This window comes from Branchiostoma belcheri, unplaced genomic scaffold (assembly GCF_001625305.1).
Source record: "Branchiostoma belcheri isolate BF01 breed outbred unplaced genomic scaffold, Haploidv18h27 scaffold164, whole genome shotgun sequence".
NCBI lineage: Eukaryota > Metazoa > Chordata > Leptocardii > Amphioxiformes > Branchiostomatidae > Branchiostoma > Branchiostoma belcheri.
In genome coordinates this window covers 463372-489088 of record NW_017803091.1, presented here as the reverse complement: position 1 = coordinate 489088, position 25717 = coordinate 463372, and the positions used below count along the sequence as shown (strand labels likewise).

At 39.8% G+C, this 25717-nt stretch overlaps 1 protein-coding gene across 2 annotated transcripts in view; it reads left to right on the top strand.

The window, feature by feature from the left end:
• The window catches only part of LOC109466370 (aryl hydrocarbon receptor-like), a 68710-nt gene that overhangs the window by 19357 nt on the left and 23636 nt on the right, over positions 1-25717 (top strand). For both annotated transcript variants that reach the window (XM_019764082.1, XM_019764083.1), the window contains exon 4: positions 23760-23872. In XM_019764082.1, the coding sequence (XP_019619641.1) occupies positions 23760-23872 (113 nt within the window). The remainder of the gene's footprint in view (positions 1-23759; positions 23873-25717) is intronic.

Below are 25717 nucleotides of genomic sequence, written 5' to 3'. Positions count from 1 at the left end.
TATTGAAACCCAGGCAGTTACATGTACTACAGATATCTCCATCCATTGCTATGGCTTTGCACCATTTTGTTGGGGGCCCGCAAGCCCTTTTCCCTAGAGCTTAATCCGCCATTTTAATTCTACGTAGAGCGTAGATGGACCGCTCTAATTCAACGTAGAGCGTAATTGGCGCATTTTGCGTAAAGCGTATTTGCTGTTTTAATTCTACGTAATGCGTTGTAGCCACTTGGAATTTATCGTAAAGCGTCGTGTGGCGTCGTGTGGCGTAGTGGATAGAGCTTTCGGCGCTCAACAAGGAGCCCCGGGTTCGAACCTGGGTCGGAACACGGGGGCATGTCCGAACATGCGCACTGACGTTGTGCCCTTGGGAAAGGCACTTTACACGTATCCCCCCTCAACTAGAGGGTCGAGTCTCCAACGGCAGTTGTCTTCAGCTGGCGGACGAGAGCAGCGCCAGGCGGGCTGGCGTAGTCAAGGCGGACCTTGAGCGTAACCAAGTCACCGGCAGCTCGCTGCAAGCACCCGAACCGGAACCAGCACGTCTCCCTCGATGGATCCGCTGGGGAAGACGGATGCCCAAGTGTGTTGGTCTCAGATTCGCAACCTGTTATCCACCTTAAACAAATCCACGCGAAGGCTACCGTGTCAACTGTGACCCTCACTCAGGTGTAGGGACTGACACGGTCATCATACTCGGAAAGTCTGTATATCTGTACATGAATCTGTATCTGTGCATGACTATGTATCTGTACATGAATCTGTATCTGATTACAAATAAAGATCACGAGTGATTGCCATAGAGAATTGAGTTTCCGAATTCAGTGTAGATTGTTGTCGGGAACCCCCCATGCAGGCCCCCTTCGTTGACAGTTGAAATGGAAGGACCTAAATTGTATGGAAAATTTGAAAGAAATGCATTGTAATTTTTCAGTGGCATTTAAGAAGTACACATAATTTATAGTTCATAGTTCACTGTATTTTAGCAAGATAAAAAGATAATTGTTTCCTGTGGTTGACATGACTTTTGTTGCAATCCCAGGGCTATTTCTATCTGTTACAAAGCAGTATGGGTAAGGGGATGCAGACTGCTATGTCTGATTGCACGTCGGCAGAATGTACATGTACATGTACTGCACCCTTGAGAAATGCGTTATGTATTTTGCTTAGCACTTTGGCAGAACGTCTCATATATGGTTGTATTTGAGCATATAAGGTTAATACTCCGTCTGTAGTTTTCCAAATGTTGTGTCGGAAAAGATATCCTCCGCAACAGGCAGAATTCTGATGTACATGTAACAATGGTCAAAACTCAGGAAATACTGAGGAAATACTGGGTGCATGTGCACCTTAGTGCACCCAAAATTGGAGCTGTGCAGTCCCAATTTTTTCTGTGGGTGCATTGGCACCAAAATATTTTTGTAGGTATTTTTGTACATATCAAATGTATAATATTATACAGGATATTCTTGGCATCTAACTGTCACAAAAATCACAAAACCTTTGTTGTAGTACTTGTTCAAGATTTTGAAGTTAGTTCCCAATTTTTTAGGTTGGGTGCACCAGTGCACCTATTCCCAAAAATGAATTTCGAGCCCTGAAACTCCATTGAAAACTGTGGTAAGTGTGGGTTTCATACAGGCGAAGTACGTTCTACCAACGTGCTGTTATACAGTGTGATCAACTATCCAACTATAATCATATACAGACCCACAGGCTGTAGTATTGAAGGCCTACAGTACTAATGTAATAGTAAACAGGGAGTCAAGGCTCTGGGGTCTTTAGTTCCAGAATTCTAGACAGGTTTCAGGATTTTCCCCACTTTTGCGCAGCTATTTATCAGCATGTGGAATTTGGAAGTGTCAGGCCATGTGTGTTTATCTGAGCTGTGAAGTGTTACAGGAGGCAGGCCCTACTGGGTCATGCTGTGTACTGTGTTTGAGATACAGGCAACTTCAACTTGTATTTTCCATGTTTTAGAACTTCAACTTGTATTTTTCCATGTATTAGATTAGAACTTCAACTTATATGTTCTTACTTGTATCTATATTTTCAACTTTTATAAATGAACAAAATTTTGTGATGTTTTGCTTTGTACATTGCATGACATGTATGTTCAGTAGACAATAGAAATGTTCCCCATGTATGGCACTTATAACTGATCACTAGTCAATATCCACAAGAGGCCCTCTTGCACTGACAGTGTATAACTGCAGTACACAGGATAAACAACAGTTACTGAACAAGCATACATGTACACGTACAGGTCCAACATTCCTGTGGATGACAAAACTTTATTATCCTGTTGGTAATAAACAAACTTTCATCTCAAATCCTTTTGATATCAGGTGGGATGGATGAAAGGGAAGTTGTCATAGACCTTGATTTTAGGTCCTACTTCAGTGTACACAATACTTTTTTGAACCAGGTTACCCAGTGGGCAACCTACGGCGAAAATTAGGTTGCCCATCAGAATTTTAGGTTGCCCCACCTTTAAGTTACTACTTTCCTCAAATTAAGTAATGTTACATACATAAGCCTTTCACAGTATTTCTAACAGCCTTTAGTTAACTGATACTAGTAATAGCCATTAATACCTAAAATTAAAAAGCATCTGCCGGATACAATGGTGCAAGCCAAATAGGCATGATTTGGGGGGGGGGCATTCTTAAAATTCAGGTAGCACACTGGGCTACCTAGGTTCAAAAGTAGGTTGCCCCAAGTAAGATTTGGTTGCCCGGGGCAAATGGGCAACCAGGTATTTTGCACGCTGCGACTTACTTTTTGGCTTGGAATACAGAAAACAGAAAGGAGGTCACAGAGGAAGTGGGTTTGTGACCATGATGAATGAGGCAGGATGTAGGTGGCAGCAGAAGGGACTGGCTCATTTTTTATTCAGGTGTCCTTGAGTCTCCATGTGGCACACACAAAGTGTGGTGTGATGTCATCACCAATGCTTTTGTGTCTGTTTGTCTGTGCCTGTACACCATTTCTATGTTGAAGCTGAACATAAGGTCACAGTAAGTAAATTTATGGATGACATCCTCCGCAGACTCCAAATCTAATGCGAGCGGGCGCAAAAAAACAAGGCAGGCCAAAAAAAAAAACAAGGTTCCTACAATTTAAAATTTTGACTCAGTCATTGTACAAATGGTTTTGATTCAGTGGGAACATCACATATACACAGCCAGCATAACATACCTGCATCAAAGTAAGAAACATCAAATCAGAACCTTTTCTTGTCTCCTCTCTTGATAGTTATCTGCTATCCACCGTCCGGAATTGCAATCTTTGCTCATTTTCATCATGTTGACTACTGTCAGAAGGCAACAAAATTTATTTTTTTTTTGAAAATCAGGCAAAAATTAATGCGTGCACTGATGTCATCCATAAAAATGACTTGCTGTGGCCTAATACTGTGACTGTGAGGAGAGCTATTTATGGAGCGACCTGCCATTTCAAACTATTCAACAGTCAATTCAGTTCTACCTCCATTGTGTGACTTTCATTTATAGTTATCAATGTACAAAATGTATTGCTGGAAAGTATCACTACATGCATAGTTGTCAATTGTTGGTCATGTAAGTACATAAGATTATGCTTTCATATATACAAACCAAAGTGCAGGTATTTTTGGCCTATGCCTAACCTGCACTGGTCTGTGTACTGGGTTTATGTATTATATATATTATGTATAATATACATATAGTATCTGTAACTACATGTGTAACATTACTTTATTATATCTACATGTACATAGTACATGTAACTATATGTGTACTTTATTGAATGTGTACTTAATGGCAATGGTTTCTAGACTGTTTTAAGTGTTGTGCATACTTCCTAAATTCTGAGTGGTGCAAGTAAAATTTGTCTGGTGCAGGTAATGTTCAGTGTTACCTGTACCAGTGCAGGTAGGTAGAAAAAAGTATTTCAAGCCTTGCCCTAGCTGTGACATCAGTGAGGCCTAGGCAAAAAATGTTGTTTCCTGTTTCAGTCCTAAAAAGATTAGGGTCGGTAGGTAGGGATTATTATTTTTTCTTTCTTTTTTTTAGACTTTGGTAATCTCTAGTGATACAAATTAAAAAGTACAAAAGTACAGTTTAACAAAGTAAAACTTGCATGAGGGCACTTATATTTTCAATGTCACATGTAATAATTTTTTATTGTTGGAAAACTGATTGTACACAGTTACATCACTCAGGTGTCAGATCATGGAACTAGAAAAGGTCGATCAGCTCTAAAATTTATGTCCCTTGCAGGGGGCACAAAAAAAAGGCTAGGGTCAGCAGTTTTTTCTAGGGTCGGTCGGGAAACAGGAAACACAACATCGTAGGCCTGACAAGACAAAAGTAAAGTTGTCATGTGTGACATTAGGTAGACAATAGTTGTGTACAATGGTGTAAGGCAGCTGGGGTATGGGGTGGGAATGAATGTGACCTTGCCAGAAGCTTGTGATCATCTATATCGTATAAGTAGAGGTCAACATCATCAGGTGTTTGTCTTGTTGTTCCAGCCAACTACAAGCTGAGCACTTCAGTGTACTTTGGCAAAACCAGAAAAAAAACTTCAGGCACCGAGATGTTTGATTAATGATGCCTCATGCTAACCTTAAACTACCGGTGTTGAAGGTCTACATACTAAAGTATACATACCCTACATATCCACTGCAATACTAGGGACTGTACAATATTTATGGTGGGTGGGGGAGGTGTTAAGATAAGAGGGGGAGGTCCAGTAGAGCTGAAGGGTTGGGTTACAAACAAGGGCTAAAAACTGTAGCCCTTGTATGGCCCAGTTTACACATGGGCAAAACCCTTGCGTAGGAAAACTGCGCGAGCAGATGAAAATTGCATACGTCAAAATTTGTAAATTGGTCATAATTTTCATACGCAATTTCCATATGCAATTTGCGTATGTTACCTGAAGGTTTTGCTAAAATTCTTCTTTAACCTCAGAGTTTTTCTGTGTACCTAATTTTTTAGGTTGGGTGCACCAGTGCTACTCCCAAAAATGAATTTGGAGCCCTGTTGTGCCCCACCTGAATAGATGGACTGATGTATCAGTGTAACTGTAACAGTTGGGTTCCATTCCAACCTGTCGGGAACTTTTGGAGTAGTCGTTAGCACGCTGGTGTTGTAAGCTGGCTTCCCGGGTTCGATTCCCGCTGTCCTGGGAGTTGGATTTTCCTGTTTCTTCTGCTCCTAGTTGTTTCATAACAGCCTCCACAGAGGGGAGTCAGGCTGGGCAGAACAAAATTGGCTCCATGATGTGATCAAAGGGACGGCATGTTGTACACAGCACTCATCTCAGTCAACAGTCAACTTCACCTGGAGTTTGGTGTCCATATGCATGTATAAAATGTACATGTAGTTATGGATTACTCTTGTTTGGTATTTGCATGCATACTTCTAGTACATGTAGTTCTAACAGTATGTATAAGGATGTTGCATACAATTGATAGGACAATGGACAGGACAGAAGCAGTTCAAAACTACTAGTGCTCACCTACAATCTAGCAGCCTTCTCAAAAAAATGTAGAGTAGGTGGCTGATAAGAAAAAGTAGCAGGCGAGCCACGAAGTGGCTCGAAGCGAGCCGCGCAGCGGCTCGCAGGGGGAGGGTACGGGAGGGGGTTGGCCCCCCTCCCGTTGGGGGGGTCCGGGGGGCCTCCCCCGGAGGAAATCGTAAAAAATAGACCCCTAAACATCGTTTTTGATACATTCTGAGTAGCTTTTATGGCAATCTTGTGGCTCCAAAATTTACTGTTCGTGCACAAATAATTCCGGAAAAAGGCTGTATAATTAATATTTAAAAATTGTTTGCCACTCCGATCGTATTACGCGCGGTCCTTGCGCCCGGCCACAAAATGCAGAAAAATAAAGAAAGCATATTTAAATGTCAATTTGATCGAAAACATAATCATTGGGATGTGAAAAAATGTCACAGTTTCGCTTTTTGGAAGTTTTGTTTCTGTTTTGACGGTTTAATTCTAGCGGGGTGCGATCCATAAATGCCCTATGGAAATTCACCCCGCGTCCCGGTACACTGACTTCCGGGTTCCTTGAACAAGAAAATTACGAGAAAATGGACCAAAAATCGGCGTAGAGAAATATACATCTTCCCGAAAATTCTTTTAATTATGTATTTCTTTAATAGGATGTTGCTTAGTAGTCGTAGAAAAAACGTAGAAAGCAGCGTAAATGTGTCTCTTCTTCACCGGCGAGAGCCTGCCGGCGAAGAAAAATCTTCCCGCGCTGCCGGCTGCTGGCCACATCGCTTATCCAATCAGAACGCAGGTCATGTGAGGTGAACCAATCAGAGCGTCGATCGCACGCTGCTACTTAATATTCATGACAAGATGGCGCCTGAAAGCTCCTGTTTTTGTACAGCGATGCGTAGTGTGCGTGTTTTTATTCCGGGGTTTTGACGCTGATTTTTGGCTAGCCGTGATTAAGCTACAAATGCCACACTAGTGGAGACAACAGATGAGTGATCATTTTACGATCGACAAGAACTTTTGATGAATGAAACAGCTGTGAAATCTCGCTGATGGCGATTTGTTTTTTGAAAATTTGTCTCTGTGTATGAAAGATATGAACACGCTTCTATACATGTCTTGATATTTTTTGACGTGATTTGTACTAGTTATTTGTAGCAGGAAATTTATGTTACTAGTGCCGGGAGAAGTTGGGAAGGTAGCGGCTTGATAAATTTTCGTGAGCAACGAGTTTACGAAGCAAGTTCCGCCTAGCTCGAGCGATACAGCTCCGCGGATACAACTCGAGCCCCGAACAAGACCCTCCCCCCGTAAAGTTTCGGCCGCTATCTGGCCGGCCGCGGGCCGCTCGTAGAAGCAAACGCTGACTCGTGCACTAGAAATCTGCACAGGAGGCTAAGAAAGAAGCAGTTTTCAGATCCAGAAAGCTAGCAGAAATTTGTCTGAAGTTCGTCAGAAGAAATGAGCCGGTGAAGTTTGTGAGAAAATGTAACGGAGCTTACTTGTTTTTCTGAAAATTTAGACGAAAGTAGCCGGCGCAAAAATTTGAAAATTTTGACGAAAGTAGCCGGCGCAAAAATTTGAGTAGGCGGCGATTTTCGCCGGTAGCCGGCTTGTTTTGAGAAGGCTGTCTAGAATTTTTAGTTTGTTTATTTGCAAGTATGTAATAAATTTACAAAATAGAACTTAGGCCACAGCAAGTAAATTTTATGGATGACATCCTCCGCTGATTCCAAATCTAATGCGATCGGGCAAAAAAAAAAACAAGGCGGGCCCAAAAAAAAAACAAGGTTCCTCCAATTTAAAATTTTGACTCAATCATGGTACAAATGGTTTTGATTCAGTGGGAACATCACATATACACATCCAGCGTCACATATCACTGCATCAAAGTAAGGAACAAAACGTTAAATCAGAGCCTTTTCTTGTCTCCTCTCTTCATAGTTATCTGCCATCCACATTCCGGCATGGCAACAGACATCTTTGCACATATTTGCATGTTGACCACTGTCAGAAGGCAACAAAATTTATTGTTTTTTTCCCCAAAATCAGCAAAAATTAATGCGCGCGCTGATGTCATCCATAAGAATTACTTGCTGTGGCCTTAAATATTTAAGTAGGAATACAACGTTTTTGGTAGGCTGAAGACCTTCATAGAAATATTCTTTCGAGTTGTGTTAAACAATGTTACATTTAGCATATCATGATTACAATGTAGTGTATTGTAGTATTGAAAAAAATCCACTTTTGTTATTTGATGAAATTCACTCGGCAAAGTACATACTGTATAAATTAAATTTGCACTGGTTTTACTTCATTTGTTTTTCTGAATTCAAGTGAAATGTGCAGGTGACTGTGAACTTGTTACATGGAATATATTCATTGATGTACCTTCTGGATATGATTCCATTCGGAAATGGAAATGTGAGCAGAGATTCCCCAGGGTTTTTAGGAGAGGAAGTTAGTTTTGGTCTCTTGGGTCATGTACATGGAACATTAGTGTCTACACTCCAGCATGGAAGTGCTACTATCCATTAAACTTGCACCTGCTCGCACTTCCAATAGTCTTCTTGCTCATGTATTTTTCTGTACATGTTTATAAAGACGCATCATTCTCGTATCAATTAGTTGGTTCTCAAATCTTTATAGAAAAAAATAGCAGGCAAAGGATCTTATCCTACATGGTACCTATTTCTTTACTTCAGTGTGAATGGGTACCTTCGGTTAGGGAGTCACACCTCAAGCATGTTAATTAAAGGTCCCACCACACTTATCAGAAAGAGTGTGAGTGGTTCAAATTTATACTTACAGTGTGGTTTGACATCTTTGAAGAGGTGGTAGTCACCTGTTATGCCAATCCTTCCTCAAATATTGTACATCTTCATAAACATAAACAAAAACATAAACATTACAATTTACATATCTGCCAAGATCTGCCAATTTACATATCTGCCAGTATATGATTCTTGATAATTGATAAAGAAATGACTGTTTTTTAATGACAGGAATTTCATACTTGCAACTGTTTGGATGTTAGGTAAAGGTGAACATTGTTAGATATTTTATATATATAATTATCTGCACTCTCACTCAAGATGACAATACAGGTGCTGGGCTTGGTAAAGATTGTAGTGGTGTCTGTGGCCAATTCCTTCTCTAGCGCATCCACTTCCCGCTGAAGCTTCTTCAACTCTAGGCGCTGGGTAAGCTCTGCCTTGCGCTGTTGTAGCTCGGCCATGGCGCCTTGCATGCCTTGACCCACAGCGCCGTTGTCTTCCAGAATCCCCGTGCAATCCTTGCCAGCAACGCCCGATTTGTGCAGGGCGACGTCCAAGTGGCATCCTGGACACTTCTTCGAACGTTTGGGAGCCATATCTTCCGAAAAATTGTCGGATTTGAACGAGGATTTTTGAAGGATTTTTTCGAGGATTTGCTAGAGTGACTGCACTAAGCACGCTATTAGAACGGAAACCGAATGCGACCTCAGGTCGGAGGTCAGAAGTCATTTCCGTGCAGTCAATTAACTGATTTGGTTCTGCGCCCCAAATACTGACTTAATGCAAATCAGGTTGCATTTGGAAGTCAAGTGAACATGAACATCCTCAAACATAACTTATTCCAATTGACCTCATTTGCATAATTTATGAGGAAGTGCTAGAATAGCTTTCTTTGTTTGAAATAAGACTGTCATTGGGTAGAGAATATGAGCAACTGATATAAGTCATGCAAATTATGAACTTATTTACATAATCAGTGGGTACATAATCAAAGGTTGACATTATTTGGCAAAGGTATGAGGTCGTAGAACTCTGGTTGTAAATGATTTTGTATGTACAGAAAAACAAACAAACAAACAAGTGATGATTAAAATGTATTCTCCTTTGCAGATGTACATATAGTTGGAAATGAAGTATGTAAACTGAAGAATAATTGCAAAGTACCAGGTGAAACCATATTGAAAGTATTCCAAACACCAACCTGCAGTACTTGTGATTGTATATTCACCCAGGCCTCCTGGGCCTTTTTAAAATTCCATCAGGACATTCTGTCTGTAGCTGCTTACTTCTAATAGTTTTATGTGAGGGAACTTCTCACTATGGCAAGTAAGGCAATCATTAGTCCATTCCAGGGAACTTGAACTTAAGGCCACGCCAATTTAATTTGTTGTTTCTCAGATTCACCCTGTCCATCTTTTTCTGATTTGCAAAAAAAAAAAAATTATTTTTATTTTTTTTAGGTTCTAAATCAACTGCAAAATGCACAATAAAAGACATATTTTGGCTCAAACGGTTGAAGAAAGTCCTCTTCTTCCTAGTTGTTAAAAGTTTTTCAATGTAACAACTTTGTTTCATTTAAAGTTCAAAATATATTGTTTTAATTATAAACCAGCCTGGTGTGTTGACTTCATAGCTCATATTGTACATGGTAACATCATGGGGTGCCTTGGCCTGTTTTTTTTTCTATTTCGCCCTGTCGCTTCATATTTCTAATGAAAAAATCTGAGAAGCAACAAATTAAATTGGTGTGGTCTTAGCTAGAGAGGAAGGAAAATGTAGCAATAGTTGTCACTAATTTGATGTGAAGTGGTGGAATAGTTGTAAGCATGTATTGTAGATGAACAATTGCCAATTTTTTTTCTTGGTTCTCTGGATATTCTAAAATAAAAATTTGAGGCAAAGATGCAAGCATAACTTAGAGCAAAACTACCGTGTGAACTACTAAGGTACATGTTACAGGTCCATGTACATAACATTGTATACTTTACTGTCAGACTCGCTTGAGGTTTTGATTGTGCATTGTTTACATTCTTTAGGTCAGGGGACCAAGAAGTTAAATCTGTATGGCCTTAGCTTCGATTTCAGAAATATTTTGTGTTGACACATCTACCCAACGTCGTGAAGATCCCAAATGCGGTTAGATTGAGTTGAGACTTCACTTTTTCTTACTTTGAGTCCCTAGAACGCACCATGTATGTAGAAAGTCATGGATTCGGCAGACTATTGGCGATATCAACAAGAACAAACATCAAAAAGGCCGGCATAAATGTTTGATCATTTAATCATTAAATCATTACTATGAAACCTCCTTGGTTTGATAGTAGCATATATTTTTTTCCAGAGAAAAATGACAAAAATACGTACACAGGATTTTATGTAATGAGTTCAAATTCAAACTTTAGGACCACTTTAAGTATACATAGTAATAAACATAGTGCTTCTTTTATCCAGATATGGCCTGTTTAACATCACAGAGTTACTGCCATTGTACCTATGGCCTGAAGGGAGGGGAAACATTAACCACCTGTGTGGACACAGATAAAAAGACGTTAGCTTCACTTGATCGGTACTTCAGCTTGACTTGTCCGCTTCACTTTATGTGATTGATTTAATGAGGTAGATAGGGAACTGACAGTGTGGACTTGTCTTTTGATAATGTGCACAAATGAATGTTGTGGCTGTTTTCCATATATGACATGTATATTGTGTTCAATATTCATGTAGTATTAGAATGACCTCCAAATTTTGCTGGATATAAAAGTTATCAGTAAAGCTAAACATGTCATCTTTAAATGCCAGGATAGTTTCTTAAGTTGAAGATAAAGCATTGAAATTAAGAGGATGCACTTAGACGTAAAACCATTGTAAAGTTCAAATTTTACAATTGATTAAAAATATTGATTTGGGCTCTACATGGGGGATATAAGGATACTTTTTGTCCAGTGCATAGAAGTTGTAACTTCTAGTCTGTTCATGTTGACCATGTAATGGGTATTGAAGTGTTAACCTGTGGGTTTGTGTGTATGTTTGTCCCACAAGTATGTTGACAGCACTATGTTGACAACAGGTGGGGGAGGGGGGAAGATTGGCAGAACAAAAGGTCAGACACAGGAAACTGAGGATTGCATGAGTGACCCTTCAACCCTGCACAGTTTCTGTCCTCGTTCTGATTCAAGTTTATAATACAGTTTCCTCAGTTGTTTCAGTAGTGTTTCGCGGGCCCTCCCCAAAGGAAATAGTAACGGTAAATATTATATAATATCTTGGCTAGGCTTCATTTCCAAAGATGTGAATATTCAATTGCGTGATTTACATAATTACTTTATGATTATTTTAACCCCGTTTGGGAAAGTCATGGACATGACTCCCTGTCTGCTTCTTCCTAACTGCCAGAACTCTGCTGTAGGGTGCTGGTGTGCACTGGTGTGCAAACCTGCCAAATTCATCTGTCATTTTGATATAACCATAATGAACTTCAGATGTTGACCAGCCTGTGTTTGAACTTGAACGAGCAAATCTGTCTGAAACGTCTACAAGTAAAGATGAGGGAGGGCTGTGTTTTTTTCCAGGCTTGGCACGGGCCCACCTCAGAGAAGTGTCTAGTATCTAATTGGTTTTTTCACCCCGAAGTCAAACATGAAGAGAAGGAGTCCTTTCCACATTGTCATGTCAGGAACACAGGCGGCACATGCTTGGCTTTGTTTACAGTGTGCGGATCAGCTTACCTCTGTGTAATTACTTTTCCCTTTCCTCTGCTGCTGGCTCAAACTGCAGCAAAGACACAGACTTTACAGACTGATTTTACCACTGAAGCAGTAGAGATAGGTGATAAAGTTGTGTCTAGGTCACATTTATAGAGCAGGCTGGCTGTGTTGCGGTCCCTCCCACCCCTGGTACAGTTGGGTTGGGCCAGGCCCACATCTGGACAAAGACAGTGTTGTGCAGATTGCGTGACAAGAGCAGGGAGGCCCTGCGACCTGCAGGGGGAACTTGTTAGTCCAGGGTTGGCGTCTTCAATAAGCGCCGTCTCGCTTGGGGCGAGTCAGGAAAGTCAGTAAACGTGCGGATTATGCGCATCTTGACTACTGAAAGGGAACTGATAGCGTGCCGGTGTCCGTCATTCGCGGCCGCCCCATTCCTGCCCGTGATGAGTGGTATCATATCGGCCACTCGCAGAGCGCCACATGCCCGCTAGGATCATCTGCTTACAAAAGTGATGAGAAATTCTCATCAAAATTTTTCAACCCTCATAACTTTGAACCCCTCCCTTCCCTCGCTGCAAAACATCAGCAGGCAGGCTTCGGCTGAGTTTGGCACCACATTTTTGGCACCAATCAAATTGAACAATTTTAATGGCCTGCCTTTCCATAGACCCTCCAAGTTGTGATTGTTTACCAACCTGTTACCTACTTCTAGTCCTACACCAAGTAGAGCAGAGGAGAGACCAAATAATGAAGAGGGTCTGTATGGGGGAACCTGGCAATGTTTATGGTAAATTTAGGAAGGCGTAAAAACAATAACAAACAATGAGTACAAGATTGTTTTTTCATGCATTCATGTGGTGTGTCTTGGAAAACTAGTTTTTGGTCGTTGCACATTTCATTACAAGGTTTTGGGGCAATCAAAGGGTTTTTTAGTAATGTTACCTGGAATTATTAAAGCGACCGATTCTGCTTCACAAAGAATTTTCTGACAACGCTGTGCGTTGAATAAAAGAGATTAAGCGATTATCGGTGAATTAGCAAAGCTCGCTAAGGCCACAGCAAGTAATTTTTATGGATGACATTCGCGCGCACATTAATTTTTGCATGATTTTGGGAAAAAAAAACAAGAAATTTTGTTGCCTTCTGACAGTGGTCAACATGCCGAAAATGGGCAAAGATGTCTGCTGCCATGCCGGAAGGTGGATGGCAGATAACTATGAAGAGAGGAGACAAGAAAAGGCTATGATTTAATGTTTTGTTTCTTACTTTGATGCAGTGATACGTGATGCTGACTGTGTATATGTGATGTTCCCAATGAATCAAACCATTTGTACAATGATTGAGTCAAAATTTTGAAATGTAGGAACCTTTTTTTTCGGCCCGCCTTGTTTTTTTTTTTGCACGCTCGCATTAAATTTGGAGTCTGCGGAGGATGTCATCCATAAAATTTACTTGCTGTGGCCTAATCATGGGAAAAGACAACCCATGAAGACAACCTGTCTAGTCTGACATTATAAATCACAGCACTGACCCACCTGGCCCTGATATCATCCCTACATTCCTGTTTCACAACACTTCTGACCATTATACCTTCTTTGTCCTTACTTCTAACCCTGGGGCAGCTCATAAGAATAGTTGTTCTCATTCTACCCTTGTTTTACCATCTACAAAGGGTCATCATTCATTCAAATGGACCTACCCTACTGAGTAGTACTTAGAGATGCCAGTTACCTATGTCATTAAAGTACAGGTACAGCATTGTTTAGGTCTAAGTGTCATAAGGCTCACCAACATGTCCATGTACAGTCAATTGTGAAGCTGGTGTGTTATGCCGAAGGGTGGTTATACCCACTATACAGATGCAGGTAGAATTGCTTGTGTAAGATACAGCTTAAGTTATTAAAAAAGTTCATTTTCACAACATTGTATGTAGGAGTGGTTACAATGTACAAATAGATAAAATGTAGTATAGAAGAAATGATTATCATGTCTTTGACTTATTGGGACAGTTATGATCAAAATCACATTATGTTTCAATGTTTTGGGACAGTTTCAAGCTTTTAAATGGTTAAAGTTTTGTGGGCCAAATTTCTATCTAGTATTGGTAAATTGATACAACTGTAATTATGACTTGGCCAATAACTTGTTTGTTTGACAAAGCCATACTGAGTAAATTTGGTAGATGACATCCTATAATAAACATTCCAACATTTTGGAAATCAAGAGACAACAAATGATATAATAGAAATCACAAACTAGATCAAAAGTTATTTACCATGTAATGTCCTCTGAAAGTCAATACGTGCGGTATGTACGTAAATCAGGGTTGTTTTTAGGTTAGGCCTCACCAATTTAATTTGTTGTTTCTCGGATTTTTTCAGAAAAAATATGGAGCGACAGGGAGTGTAGCCGGAAATGTTACAATATGAGCCATGAAGTGAACATACCAGGCTGGTTTATAATTAAAACAATAGATTTTGAACTTTTGATGAAACAAAATTGCATTGTTACATTGAAAAACTTTAACATCTAGGAAGAAAAGGACTTTCTTCAACCGTTGCGCCCCAAATATGTACATGTCTTATTGAGCATTTTGCAGTTGATTTAGAACAAAACAATTTTTTTTCGCAAATCAGAAAAAAAATGGACAGGGCGAATCCGAGAAACAACCAATTAAATTGGTGTGGCCTTATCCTTATTTTGGATGAATTCCATATTCTGTGTGACCAGTTGTGTCCAATAAACAGTGCAATGTTGGAGTAGAAATGGAGCAGTTTGAAGCCACAGTCTGACCTTCTACAACACCTATAAAAGGGTCTGGTTGCCTGCTACAACAACTTGCAGATGTGCTGTGTACATCTGTTATGTTTCATGGGATTGGTTAGAAACTTGGTAAGCTTGTTTGGAAGGCTGTGTACTAGTTATTTATCTTACCATGTGTAGTGTCCTAGAGGTATACTCGGTTGTTCAGTCTTTACTTTTGCTTGAATATAGAATTTTTATCGTGAAATGAAGACCCCTGAAACACAGAAATTTGAACAATGTAATTTTTGTCCCTAAACTCATTTTGACAACTGTTGTCATAATAAATATTAGTATTGTGTATTGTGAATAACTTACATTTTTACATGTAAGTGCTTGACACAGAAGTTAGACAGACATATAATTTGTACAAGATACATCTGAATTTGTTTACTTACTTTCACAAGATTGATAAGAAAATACTGTACACATAACTACTATTACTCTCTATTTATCTATATCTCTCTCTCTCTATATATGATTTTGCGAATAAAGTTTCTTTATATATACAGAAATATGAATGACAGTCTGAATGTATAACTAGTCCATGTTGCCAAAATGGGAAAGATTCCCTGCCTTTTCTAATGAGACTAATGTGAAATCTTATTCAGCAAGTTGTAAGTTCTTTTCACAACATCATCTACAATGTACATTGTATAGTGGTGTTGTTATAATTTATTCTGAAAAGTTATGAACCAACAAAGCCATTTGGTGTGGCCCTGGTGTGTTAGACATGTGAGGAAATGGACTTAATCAGGTCAGCAGTGGTTAGAGATGGTTATCTGCTGGTCTGAAGTGTTGATAGGTGGGAGAAGTGGACTGGTCAGTTGTGGGAGAGCTGGCCTTGTGTGGGTATGGAGACTTGAGCCATGTTTGATGGCAAGTGTGTATGTTATACATGTACATATCCTACAGAAGAGCTTCTTTATTGACACAACAAAAAGTACAGGGACATTTGTATGGTCTTCTACAACTAAAGGTCTAACAATGTATGGATGACTTCACCCGACGTACAGAATTATGTATGTGGCAAATTACATACAGAATATATATCATTGGTAACAATAAAGGTTTAACTATTCTCTAACATGTAGTCTCTAAGATTGAAACATTCTTTAATGTATTCTATTAGATGATGAAGTAAGCTGTGCTGTAGTTTGACTGGGTATGGTGTGCCTAGTTCATCCCCATGTACCTACTGTTGTTCACTTTGTGTTCATGGTAGAAAAATTTCATGGTCTGAAAAAAATGGAGGTGTTCTCGGAACCATACATTCCACTGGGGGCAAGGGCACCCCCCCAAAAAAAGTCACACAAAAAAAGTCGGGTGATTGATTTGTTAGTGATAATGATGAGTTTGCAGTACAGAAGTGACTGTGAAAACCATGAACATGAAAGTACATTGAAACAAATGAGGAAATGCAGGATTCAAGTAAACTTCAGATTTGTGTAAAATATATGTTGTTCATCAGCATTTAAGTATATTGTATATTGTTCAAAGTGGGGAAAAAGATTGTGTTTCTTTCAGCAAAGTATGGTGGTTCAAGCAGTTCCCTTTCCTGTTTCCCTCCCCCTTTTCAGATTCTATAATTTTCTCTAATTTTTTGTCCATGAAAGAAAAGTAAAATGTCTGGTCCTACATAATCAGTGAGAGGATCTACCCGCATGGCCAGGTCTGCATTATTTATCAGGGGGAGGGCTGCAGCACTTATCAGCAACCTGTCAATACACATCAATACACTGATGCAGGGTCAATAAACCCAGCCTGTAGTGTCTGTTAGTGTTAGGTGGACAAAGGACTGTACTATTGTTGTACATTGTCTACAATCCTGGTGTGGTATGTTACATAATTATTATATGTAAAGCAACATTTGCATTAGTAAACAAGAGTATGAAGTTCTCATACCTCCACAAGAGAGTGATACAGTACAGGGTTTGAAATTCATTTTTGTGAATAGGTGCACTGGTGCACCCAACCTAAAAAATTAGGTGCACAAAATTTTTTTGGGTGCACCATACACAACAAAACCTGATAACAGATCTTACTGCTTCTCTTCTAAGCTTGAATATGAAATGGGAGCTAACTTCAAAATCTTATAGAACTACTACAACAAAGATTTTATTATCTTTCTGACAGACTCCAAGAATTCCTGTATACTATAATACATTTAGTATGTATGAAATACGTTCAAAAAATATTTGGGTGCACCAGTGCACCCACAGAAATAAATTGGGTGCACAGCTCCAATTTTAGGTGCACTAAGGTGCACATGCAACCAGTATTTCCAGCCCTGTGGTACCTCCATGAGATGTTTGGAGCTTTTGTAAATGTCTTGTTTGAGTTATCCATTATGCAAGTACGGTTGTAATAGCATAAGCTATTGTAATTGATGGTCCCACATTTCATATCCTGTATGTGTGAAAGTCGTCTTCAGCACCAAGGAAAGCCACCAGGAGGTCCAAAATTGACCTTGACTTTCGTCTACCAATGAGTTACCTACACACTAAATATTATCACATATGTGCCTTTTGTCAAGTTTATTATGTTGTCCACGTAACACTAACAGAAACAGTTACAACATTTGCATTAGATATTTAGGTCAGGTTTGTTCTCTTTATAAACATTACAGTTCTGTTGTGACTTGTTTGATAGTGCACAGGCCACCTGTGCTGGTCTCCTTCTATCCAGATATATACAGTACTTTGATATTTATGTTGACCAAAGGAAAACATATTGTTTTTGCTACGTTTCCTCTTCTTCCATTTCAAACACTGACCTCTGACTTGACCTGATTTGTCAGGTCGATTTGTTGACGTCTCTCACCATGGTAACTGGTGTTGGGTTATATAATGTTGCAATTTTATACTAGGAGGGATTTAGACTCCTGTCTGACCATTTGTATGAATGTGTTTGAGTAAGAATTAAAAGAGCAGACCATATGCGGAGGTAAACATGCATTTGCTTTGCAAATGTTACCTTTCTAGTTTATGTGTAGCATTTTTTACCATGAAGTTTCTCTTCATCTCAAATTAACATGCTATCAGGTAGTATTGTTGGTATTTCTAGGTTAGTGTGTAAGAAATGTGTGTATATCAGACAAGTCATGATTGAAACTTATCAATGTGGAGAACTACATTATTACTATTAGGGTCTTCTCTATGTTTTGTGTACACCATAGACCACACCAATTACATTTGTTGGATTTTATCAGAAAAAATATGAAGTGACAAGGCGAAAAATAAAAACAGACTTAGGCATCCTCTGAAAGTTCCCAAAGCCATGATAGGAGCAAATTGAAATCATCATGCCAAGCTGGTATATAATTCAAACAATGAATTTTTAGCAAACCAATGCATTGATAAATGGAAAAACTGTAACAACTTTTTTCTGATAAAACTATGAAGACAAGGACCTTTCTTCAACTGTTTAAGCCAAATTATGAGCATTTTGGAGTTGATTCAGAAGCCCACATCACCTGAAGTCTGACAGGTACAACACAACATACACCAGCCAGCTTTCTCCTGTGGCAAAACTTGAAATCCTCACCTACAATGTATAACCAGCACTTTGCATCAAATCCTACAGGTCAGGGTTTTGCTGGCATGAAAAAATTGTTTAAGCCAAATTATGAGCATTTTGGAGTTGATTCAGAAGCGGGCGAATCCAAGAGTCAGTCAGTTAAATTGGTGTGGCCTTAGTTCAAGTCGATAGTTTCACGAAGACCCCACAATCATTTTAGTGACTCAGAGTAAATGTAAGATGACTCAGCGATGGTTATGACAGACAGTGTATATGATAAAAACCAGCCAGGCTGAAATTATTGATGCAGTAAATTGACATTTCTGTTGACTTTCCTGCTGTGCTGGAGCCAGGATTGATGCTCAGTGGTCCATTTGTGCCTCATGGACCTCATTCATTATTCAACACACAAATTGGAACTACAGAGGAGTCAGTAAAGCGAGAATGGGCCGCCCCATTTCCATTTCAAGGCTTTCTGGTGACACCTCTCTCAATAGCTGGCTCGTGCCATGGTGTAATCCTGCCAGGCACCAAGGCCATCATTAGGGGATGTCAGGGAAATCTTGTTAGTCATATAATCACCTCTCCAGGACTGGGTACACTCAGTCAGGTGGAGATTTCTTGGTTCTTCTCCCTGACAGGTTGTATCTGTATAGCCAGTATAACTGCCTTTCGGTGTAACACACCAGCTTCTGTATCTGTATAGCCAGAGTATAACTGCCTTTCAGCGTAACACACCAGCTTCTGTATCTGTATAGCCAGTATAACTGCCTTTCGGTGTCACCAGCTTCTGTATCTGTATCGCCGGTATAACTGCCTTTCGGCGTAACACACCAGCTTCGCAGGCACGCGGTGCGGCGGCAGCTGGCCACATTACACTGATCAACTTGTTACACCTAACCCTTGAACTTCTAACTCTAGACATTGTTTAGAGCTATCTATTGACAATGCCCCTACTGTACTTGGTGACAGTGACTTCCACTCTGCAATAGTTCTAGGAAAGAATGAATTCTTGAGCACCTCAACCCTTGGTTGATAACTCTGGTACTTGAAGGCTTGGCTATGTCTTGTTCTTTCCTGGGCTGGTATTAGGTACTTAGTACAATGTAGTTGGGATGTCCACCAGTTTATTAGCCATTTTGTACATCATGCATAGACATTTTTCTACTGTCTTCCAGCTGTAGAGAGATGACATTACATCTTACTTGCACATGGATATGATGTTTTTTCTTGTATGACACCTGTTTTGCTGTTACCATGCCAAGTCTGTCTCCATTTTTCTGTTTTTTTTTTCTAAACATTGGATTAGAAACTAAGAACAGTTGTGGCAGGTTCAGCTATGTTGACTTCTAGTGCACCCTGATGTTCTCAGTTTGGACCAACTGACACCTGTCATACAGTTTTTGCAAAAGGTCTAAATATGGGAACAATAACTACAATTGTTGCCATGATTGTAATTATCATGAATGGGAGAATTCTGGGTTCAAATGTACCTATATCAAATACTTTCTATAAGTAAAAGAATTTCTCTGCTTACATTTTTTATTCTTCTGTACAAACAAGTGCAGCCCTACGGCCACTTGTCAGCTCTGGGTAAAGTTAATTCTAGGCTGACATTGCGTGCCTACAGACTCAACCTCCACTGTGAGGCCTTGTTCTTTGTTAAATAGCCCCAGGTGTTAATCTCAACTCCGATAAGACCCAACAAAAAAGCAGTTTGAACTCTTTCAGAAGCCCAAACATCAGCCCAACAAGGTTTGACTGGTGGCAGGATGGGCAGTAGTAGTGTAGGATAGAATGCACAGTTTGTCAGTAGTCTTGTTATCAGTGTTTACTCAGCAGTAAGAATGAAGCAGTAAAGTGATGATAATGGCAGTGTCCTGACTGTCTGAACTATGAAGCCTGGCTTTGTTTCACAGCAGGCTGCTGGCACCATTTTCTCTCAGCTGAGCAACCATAAATAACAACAGGAAATAACAAAGACAGTAATTAACTGCTTCAGGTGATGGTGGCAGAGGTGAGTGGCTTTGTTAAGGTGTATTGAAGCAGCAAAAACCCACCTCACCTGAAGTCTGACAGGTACAACACAACATATACCAGCCAGCTTTCTCCTGTGGAAAAACTTAAAATCCTCACCTACAATGTACATGTATAACCAGCACTTTGCATCCAATCCTACAGGTCAGGGTTTTGCTGGCATGAAAAAAATTGCAAAAAAATGAGCGTCAGGATTTGAAAAATTGAAAAATCAGCACATGAAAAAAAAAATTTAGCTGATTCCCATTTTAAAACCTTTGTTTGTTGTTTTAAACGTACTTGTCGTGTTAGTCAAACATTATTTTAAATCTTAATCAGTGAAGCCAAGCCAGGATAGAGAGTTTTAAAAAATGACATAACTAAATAATGTTGTCTGAATGAAGAGTCACCATTCAGTGTCTTACCAACCTGATGACACTATTCACGAATGACAAAACTATTTTAGTATCATGTGGCTGCATAAAGAGAATGAAACTCATCAATTTTCAAATATTAAGGTTCTATGTGAACAAAGTTTGATGAGATTTTCACATGAAAGAATCTGCTTGAGAGAATATGGAATTAAGTTTGAAAATGTTGTTACATCTTACAAGGCAAAAGCCTTCTAGTAGTACATGTAACTTTCAAATATTGTATTTATACAACACTGAATGCAATCTAAAAACAGTGTAAAACATTGCAGGATTTGCATTTGGAATAGCTGATTAACTTCAAACACTCAAGCTTTTGTTATTATAGTAGAGCAGAAACAATAATTGATTCTGTATTATGGCCACAGCAAGTAAATTTTGTGGATGACATGCTCTCCAGACTCCAAATCTAATGTGAGCAGGCGAAAAAAAAAAAACTAGACGGGCAAAAAAGAAGATTCCTTCATTTTCAAATTTTGTGCTCATAAATAGGTAGTGGATATTATAATGATAATCTAATTATAATAATGATAATATTATTATATGATATTATGATAAAACTAAATCGCATCTCATTATTACCAAATAGTTGAAACTTTTCAGAAGACCTCTGATTCGATAACTTCCATGTAACAGAACCAGCTTTATGCTTCAGTAAAGGTCTGAGTACAGACTGACACATACACGATTCTTTAATATTAATCTTACTTCCAAACCTTGAAGGATCTAGAAGCAAGACAGACTTAATAAATAAGTCTATTGGAATATAAAAATCAAGGACTAAAGGACAATGTAAAGCACAGCACATTGTCACCTTCAAATATTGTTCAATGGCTACTCTTTCTCTTTCAGTTTTGTTTTTATTTTGTTAGAATCAGTATGTTCTTTATTGAATGACACTTGACATGTTATAAATAGTTATGTTATGTGGTGATACTGTCAGCCTCTAGTGCTCCAAATTATGTATAGTAAGATACTATATATATTGTGCTTTCATAATCTCTGAGGAGTATTCCTAAAATGTTGATATGCTCCCCCTACAGTCCAACTGCAGGTTTCTCCATTATTGTGTGATTGTGAACTTTCCCTATCTTGATGCAGTCCCCAAGTGCTTGTCAAATGTGGCATTTTAGACATATCCCCTCATAGGGTCTAATGCGAGGGAATAAAATATTCAGTAGTACAAATATATGAAGTCACAACAGGTGAAAAGTTCCACTGCAGCCAGCAGATTTTAACTGGTGAAGTCTGATTTCATTTGTGTTAGAAAATTGCACCTAACTTTGTTCTGATTTCTGAAGCCCAAAAATCCCCCCTGCACTCATATTCCTTCCATAATTAGCTTGAAATTTGTCTCCCCCCTCCTGCCTATGATATACGAGGATGTCTCTCTTTGCTGCAGAAATTCCCCTGCTTTACACGCGATGTCGTGACCCCTGCCCCATGGCGAGGTGAGGGGTGAATTTTGAAGAGACTTTGGCGGTAAACAAAGCTCACTTCCCCCGGGTCTACTGGAGCGTGAATACTATCCTCCCCCTGGCTGACGGCATTTGAGACAGGCCAGAGTTTAAACCCAGACTTGCCAGCTTTCTCTCAGAATACTGATTTAAAGATGCATCTTTAGCTCAGAAAGGTGTGAGAAATCTAAAAGCTCAGGCAGACTGCCAAGTGGTGTTCAGGGGAAGTGAAACGTTGTGCTGATTCCCTCAGGCCAGGGTCATTCTGCCTAACTGAACCCCAGAACCCAGCACAGGCCCAGGCCAGGCTGGTAGATAGACTGGTATGTTGATGGCTGGATCTGATATCCCCCATGGGTATAGCTCCAGAGAAATAACCACTTTCTGATTCAGTACAAGAGTCAGTAACTATGATTTCACAAAGACATACAGTAGAGGCCAGAATATCCAACAAATGTGATAATTGTGGTTATAACTTATGGAATTTAGCACCATTTGTGATTTATAATTTACAAACTTCATTTTTTGTTGTGAAGTATCATCATTGATGAAATCTAACATTAGAACATCATATTCTTGGTATTATACATATTGCTAATAGTCCCCAATAGAAAACTCCCAGTACATGTAGTTGGTATGCCCAGAACTCAGCTGGCTAACTCTTCTGGCAATTTCTGTAACATATTATATTTGGCCAATTTTTTCTACTACCCCAGCTACATGTACCCGCTGAATTAGTCAGGTAGAGACAATATACATGTAAATGCAGGTCAGTTATTGAGAAAGAAAAGTTCTGAACATGTCTCCCTAACTAGTTAAGAACCACTGCTAACCAACAACAATCTTTATTGACACAACAAAAGTACAGCAACTTTCATAAGGTCTATAACTATACATGCAAACAAAAGTGAATGCAAATGAATTAACCTACATACAAATGTATTAATAAATCGACATGTTGAGTTTGACATATCAGATATACTACTAGTAATTTGTAGTAAGAATTTTTTCAGAGGTGTTCCCAATGACTGCAGTATCAAGATGTGAAGAAGTTTTGAAATGTTGGACAGCTATAGAAAATATTTTCTTGGTACAAGTATATACTTAGGAAAAAGAGTTATTGCCTAAAATGAGACTTCCACAACTGGCAAGGAAATATATCCCTTTAATTCAAACTGAATAACTTTATTAACTATAACAAGCCCTCAGTTTGTAACACTGTTACTTGCATGCAGTAAGCTTGCAGTCATTCTACAGTTACAAAATTCCCCTTCCTTCTTGCCACTTTGCTGCATTCAAATACTGACACCCAAGCAAACACACATACACACACCACACGCACGCATGCACGCATACACACACACACGCACACTCACACGCACACACACACAAACACACACACATGCATGCACACTCACACACTGACACACGCACACAAACACACAGACAGACATACACACACACACACAATATATATATATAATCCAGGAATAATAAGATGTTGTTGAAAGCAGTATTATGAGATGTGACATGTTTCTCCCCTGTATGTTTCTGCAGCCTCCCTACACAAACCCAACAGTCTGTCCAACAGACTAACAGACGGAGGTACCAGCCATGGCAGCCAGCAGTACCATGACACTTACTTCCCAGAGGGGGAGATGTTACTTCAGGTAAGAGCCACCACCTCAAATCAGGAGAACCAATATTAGTGGAGAAGTTTCTTATTGAGAAGGATCCCTTTGATGTGATTGGTTATAACCAATTAGAGGTCCAGTAGAAACAGGAGGAGCGAGTAGAAACAGATAAAAACCCTCCTGGTCCCGGGCCGGGGTTCGAACCCACGACCTCCCAAGCACCAGCTTCAATTCCTGACGCTCAAACCACTCGGCTAAAAGTCTAGACCCATCGGCCGGGTCAGTTGGTAGCGCCTATAAACCCCCCACTGTTACACTATATATAGCTACTCCCCCTTTTCTTTTCAAGATTCGTCTTCGACTCTTCTGAATTTGACATCCCTGGAGCGGCACTCTTTGCCAATACTCCCAGGGCCTGTGTGGGAACCACTGTAAGAAATAGGAGGAGCCAGTAGAAACAGATAAAAAACCCTGGTCCCAGGCCGGGGTTAGAACTCACGACCAAACCCGGGCACCAGTCCACATGCTGACGCTCCAACCGCTCGGCTAAAAGTCTAGACCCCTGGTAGCGCCTATAGACCCAGTTGGTAGCGACTATTATACATGTATCTAATACCAGCCCAGGAAAGAACAAGAAACAGTCATGCCTTCAAATATCAGAGTTATCAGCCAAGAATTGAGGTACTGTAAATGCATTTATGTTCGCGAGGACTAAATTTCGCGCAGCGGAGCAAAATAGAGAGTTCGCGAGGGATTTTAGTTCGCTATACAGCAGAACCAAATACAAAAGGGAATGCCGACTTCCGCCCCCCCCCCCCTTTCATGGGTTTACCCGGCCCAACAGTGTTACCCGGCCCCGGAAATCCCCCATATTTGATAATACTAAAGTCCCAATATTTTTCTTTTGTCACACAAAATTGCCGGCTATGGAATCTTTTAACAAAACGCTACTTAGTACAGAGTAACAGTGATTTGGTTGCAGTTAAAAATTCATACCGATGGCTCGTGCTGAGAATCACACGGGATCTGTATCGTACCGAAGGACCAGGCATCGAACGGTTAGATTTTTACTCGGATATTCAAAGATGAACTTGTAAAATACATTTTCAAAAGCAGGAAAATCTTGTTTCCCGGCATTTATCTCTTGAAATACGACGCTGATTTGACACAAAAATTAGTTTCATGCCCCGCTCCTGGCTTTCTCAGCTAGCTGCATAAATTTTGACGGTATGCAAATCTCGCGTCACGTGCCCGCATTTCGCGTCTCTGATTGGTTGTGCGTCAGTCGGAGCAGCTCGCCGCGGTAACATACAAGCGGGCCGACGCGATGTAAACAAATTTTCTTTGTTTTAATATAAGCGCTAAAACGCTTTTTCCACAACTACACATCGATCTTCTAGTGAAGGAATGCATAGTTCCAAGAATCTTTCGGGAAAATGTATATTTCTATGGGGATTTTTGGTGTTTTCGGCGTGATTTTGCAAACCGGAAGTATACGGACCTCGGCGTGCCTCGGCGTGGGTTCGTCGTACCCACGCTAAATTTTTAGCATTTTTACCCTCCGTTTTACCAACCAAAACAAAATACAACTCCCGCTAAGGAGAACCCAGTAACATTTCAGATCCCAGCAATAATGTTTTTGATCAAAATATTTGTGGATGTGCCTGCATTTTAGCCGTATTCCTGTCGCAAGCGGCCCCGCGACGTGCACGCTAAGATTTCTTGTACGCAGTTGACATTGGCCTGACACTGGATTCGGTGTCTCGCTGTAATTTTTATCAGTATAAATAATTCTGATACTCAACAATAGCGCAGAAATATTCTATTTCTTGAAGAACTGGACAGGTCTACTTTTATTTGTGTCTATTTCTGCTGAGACAA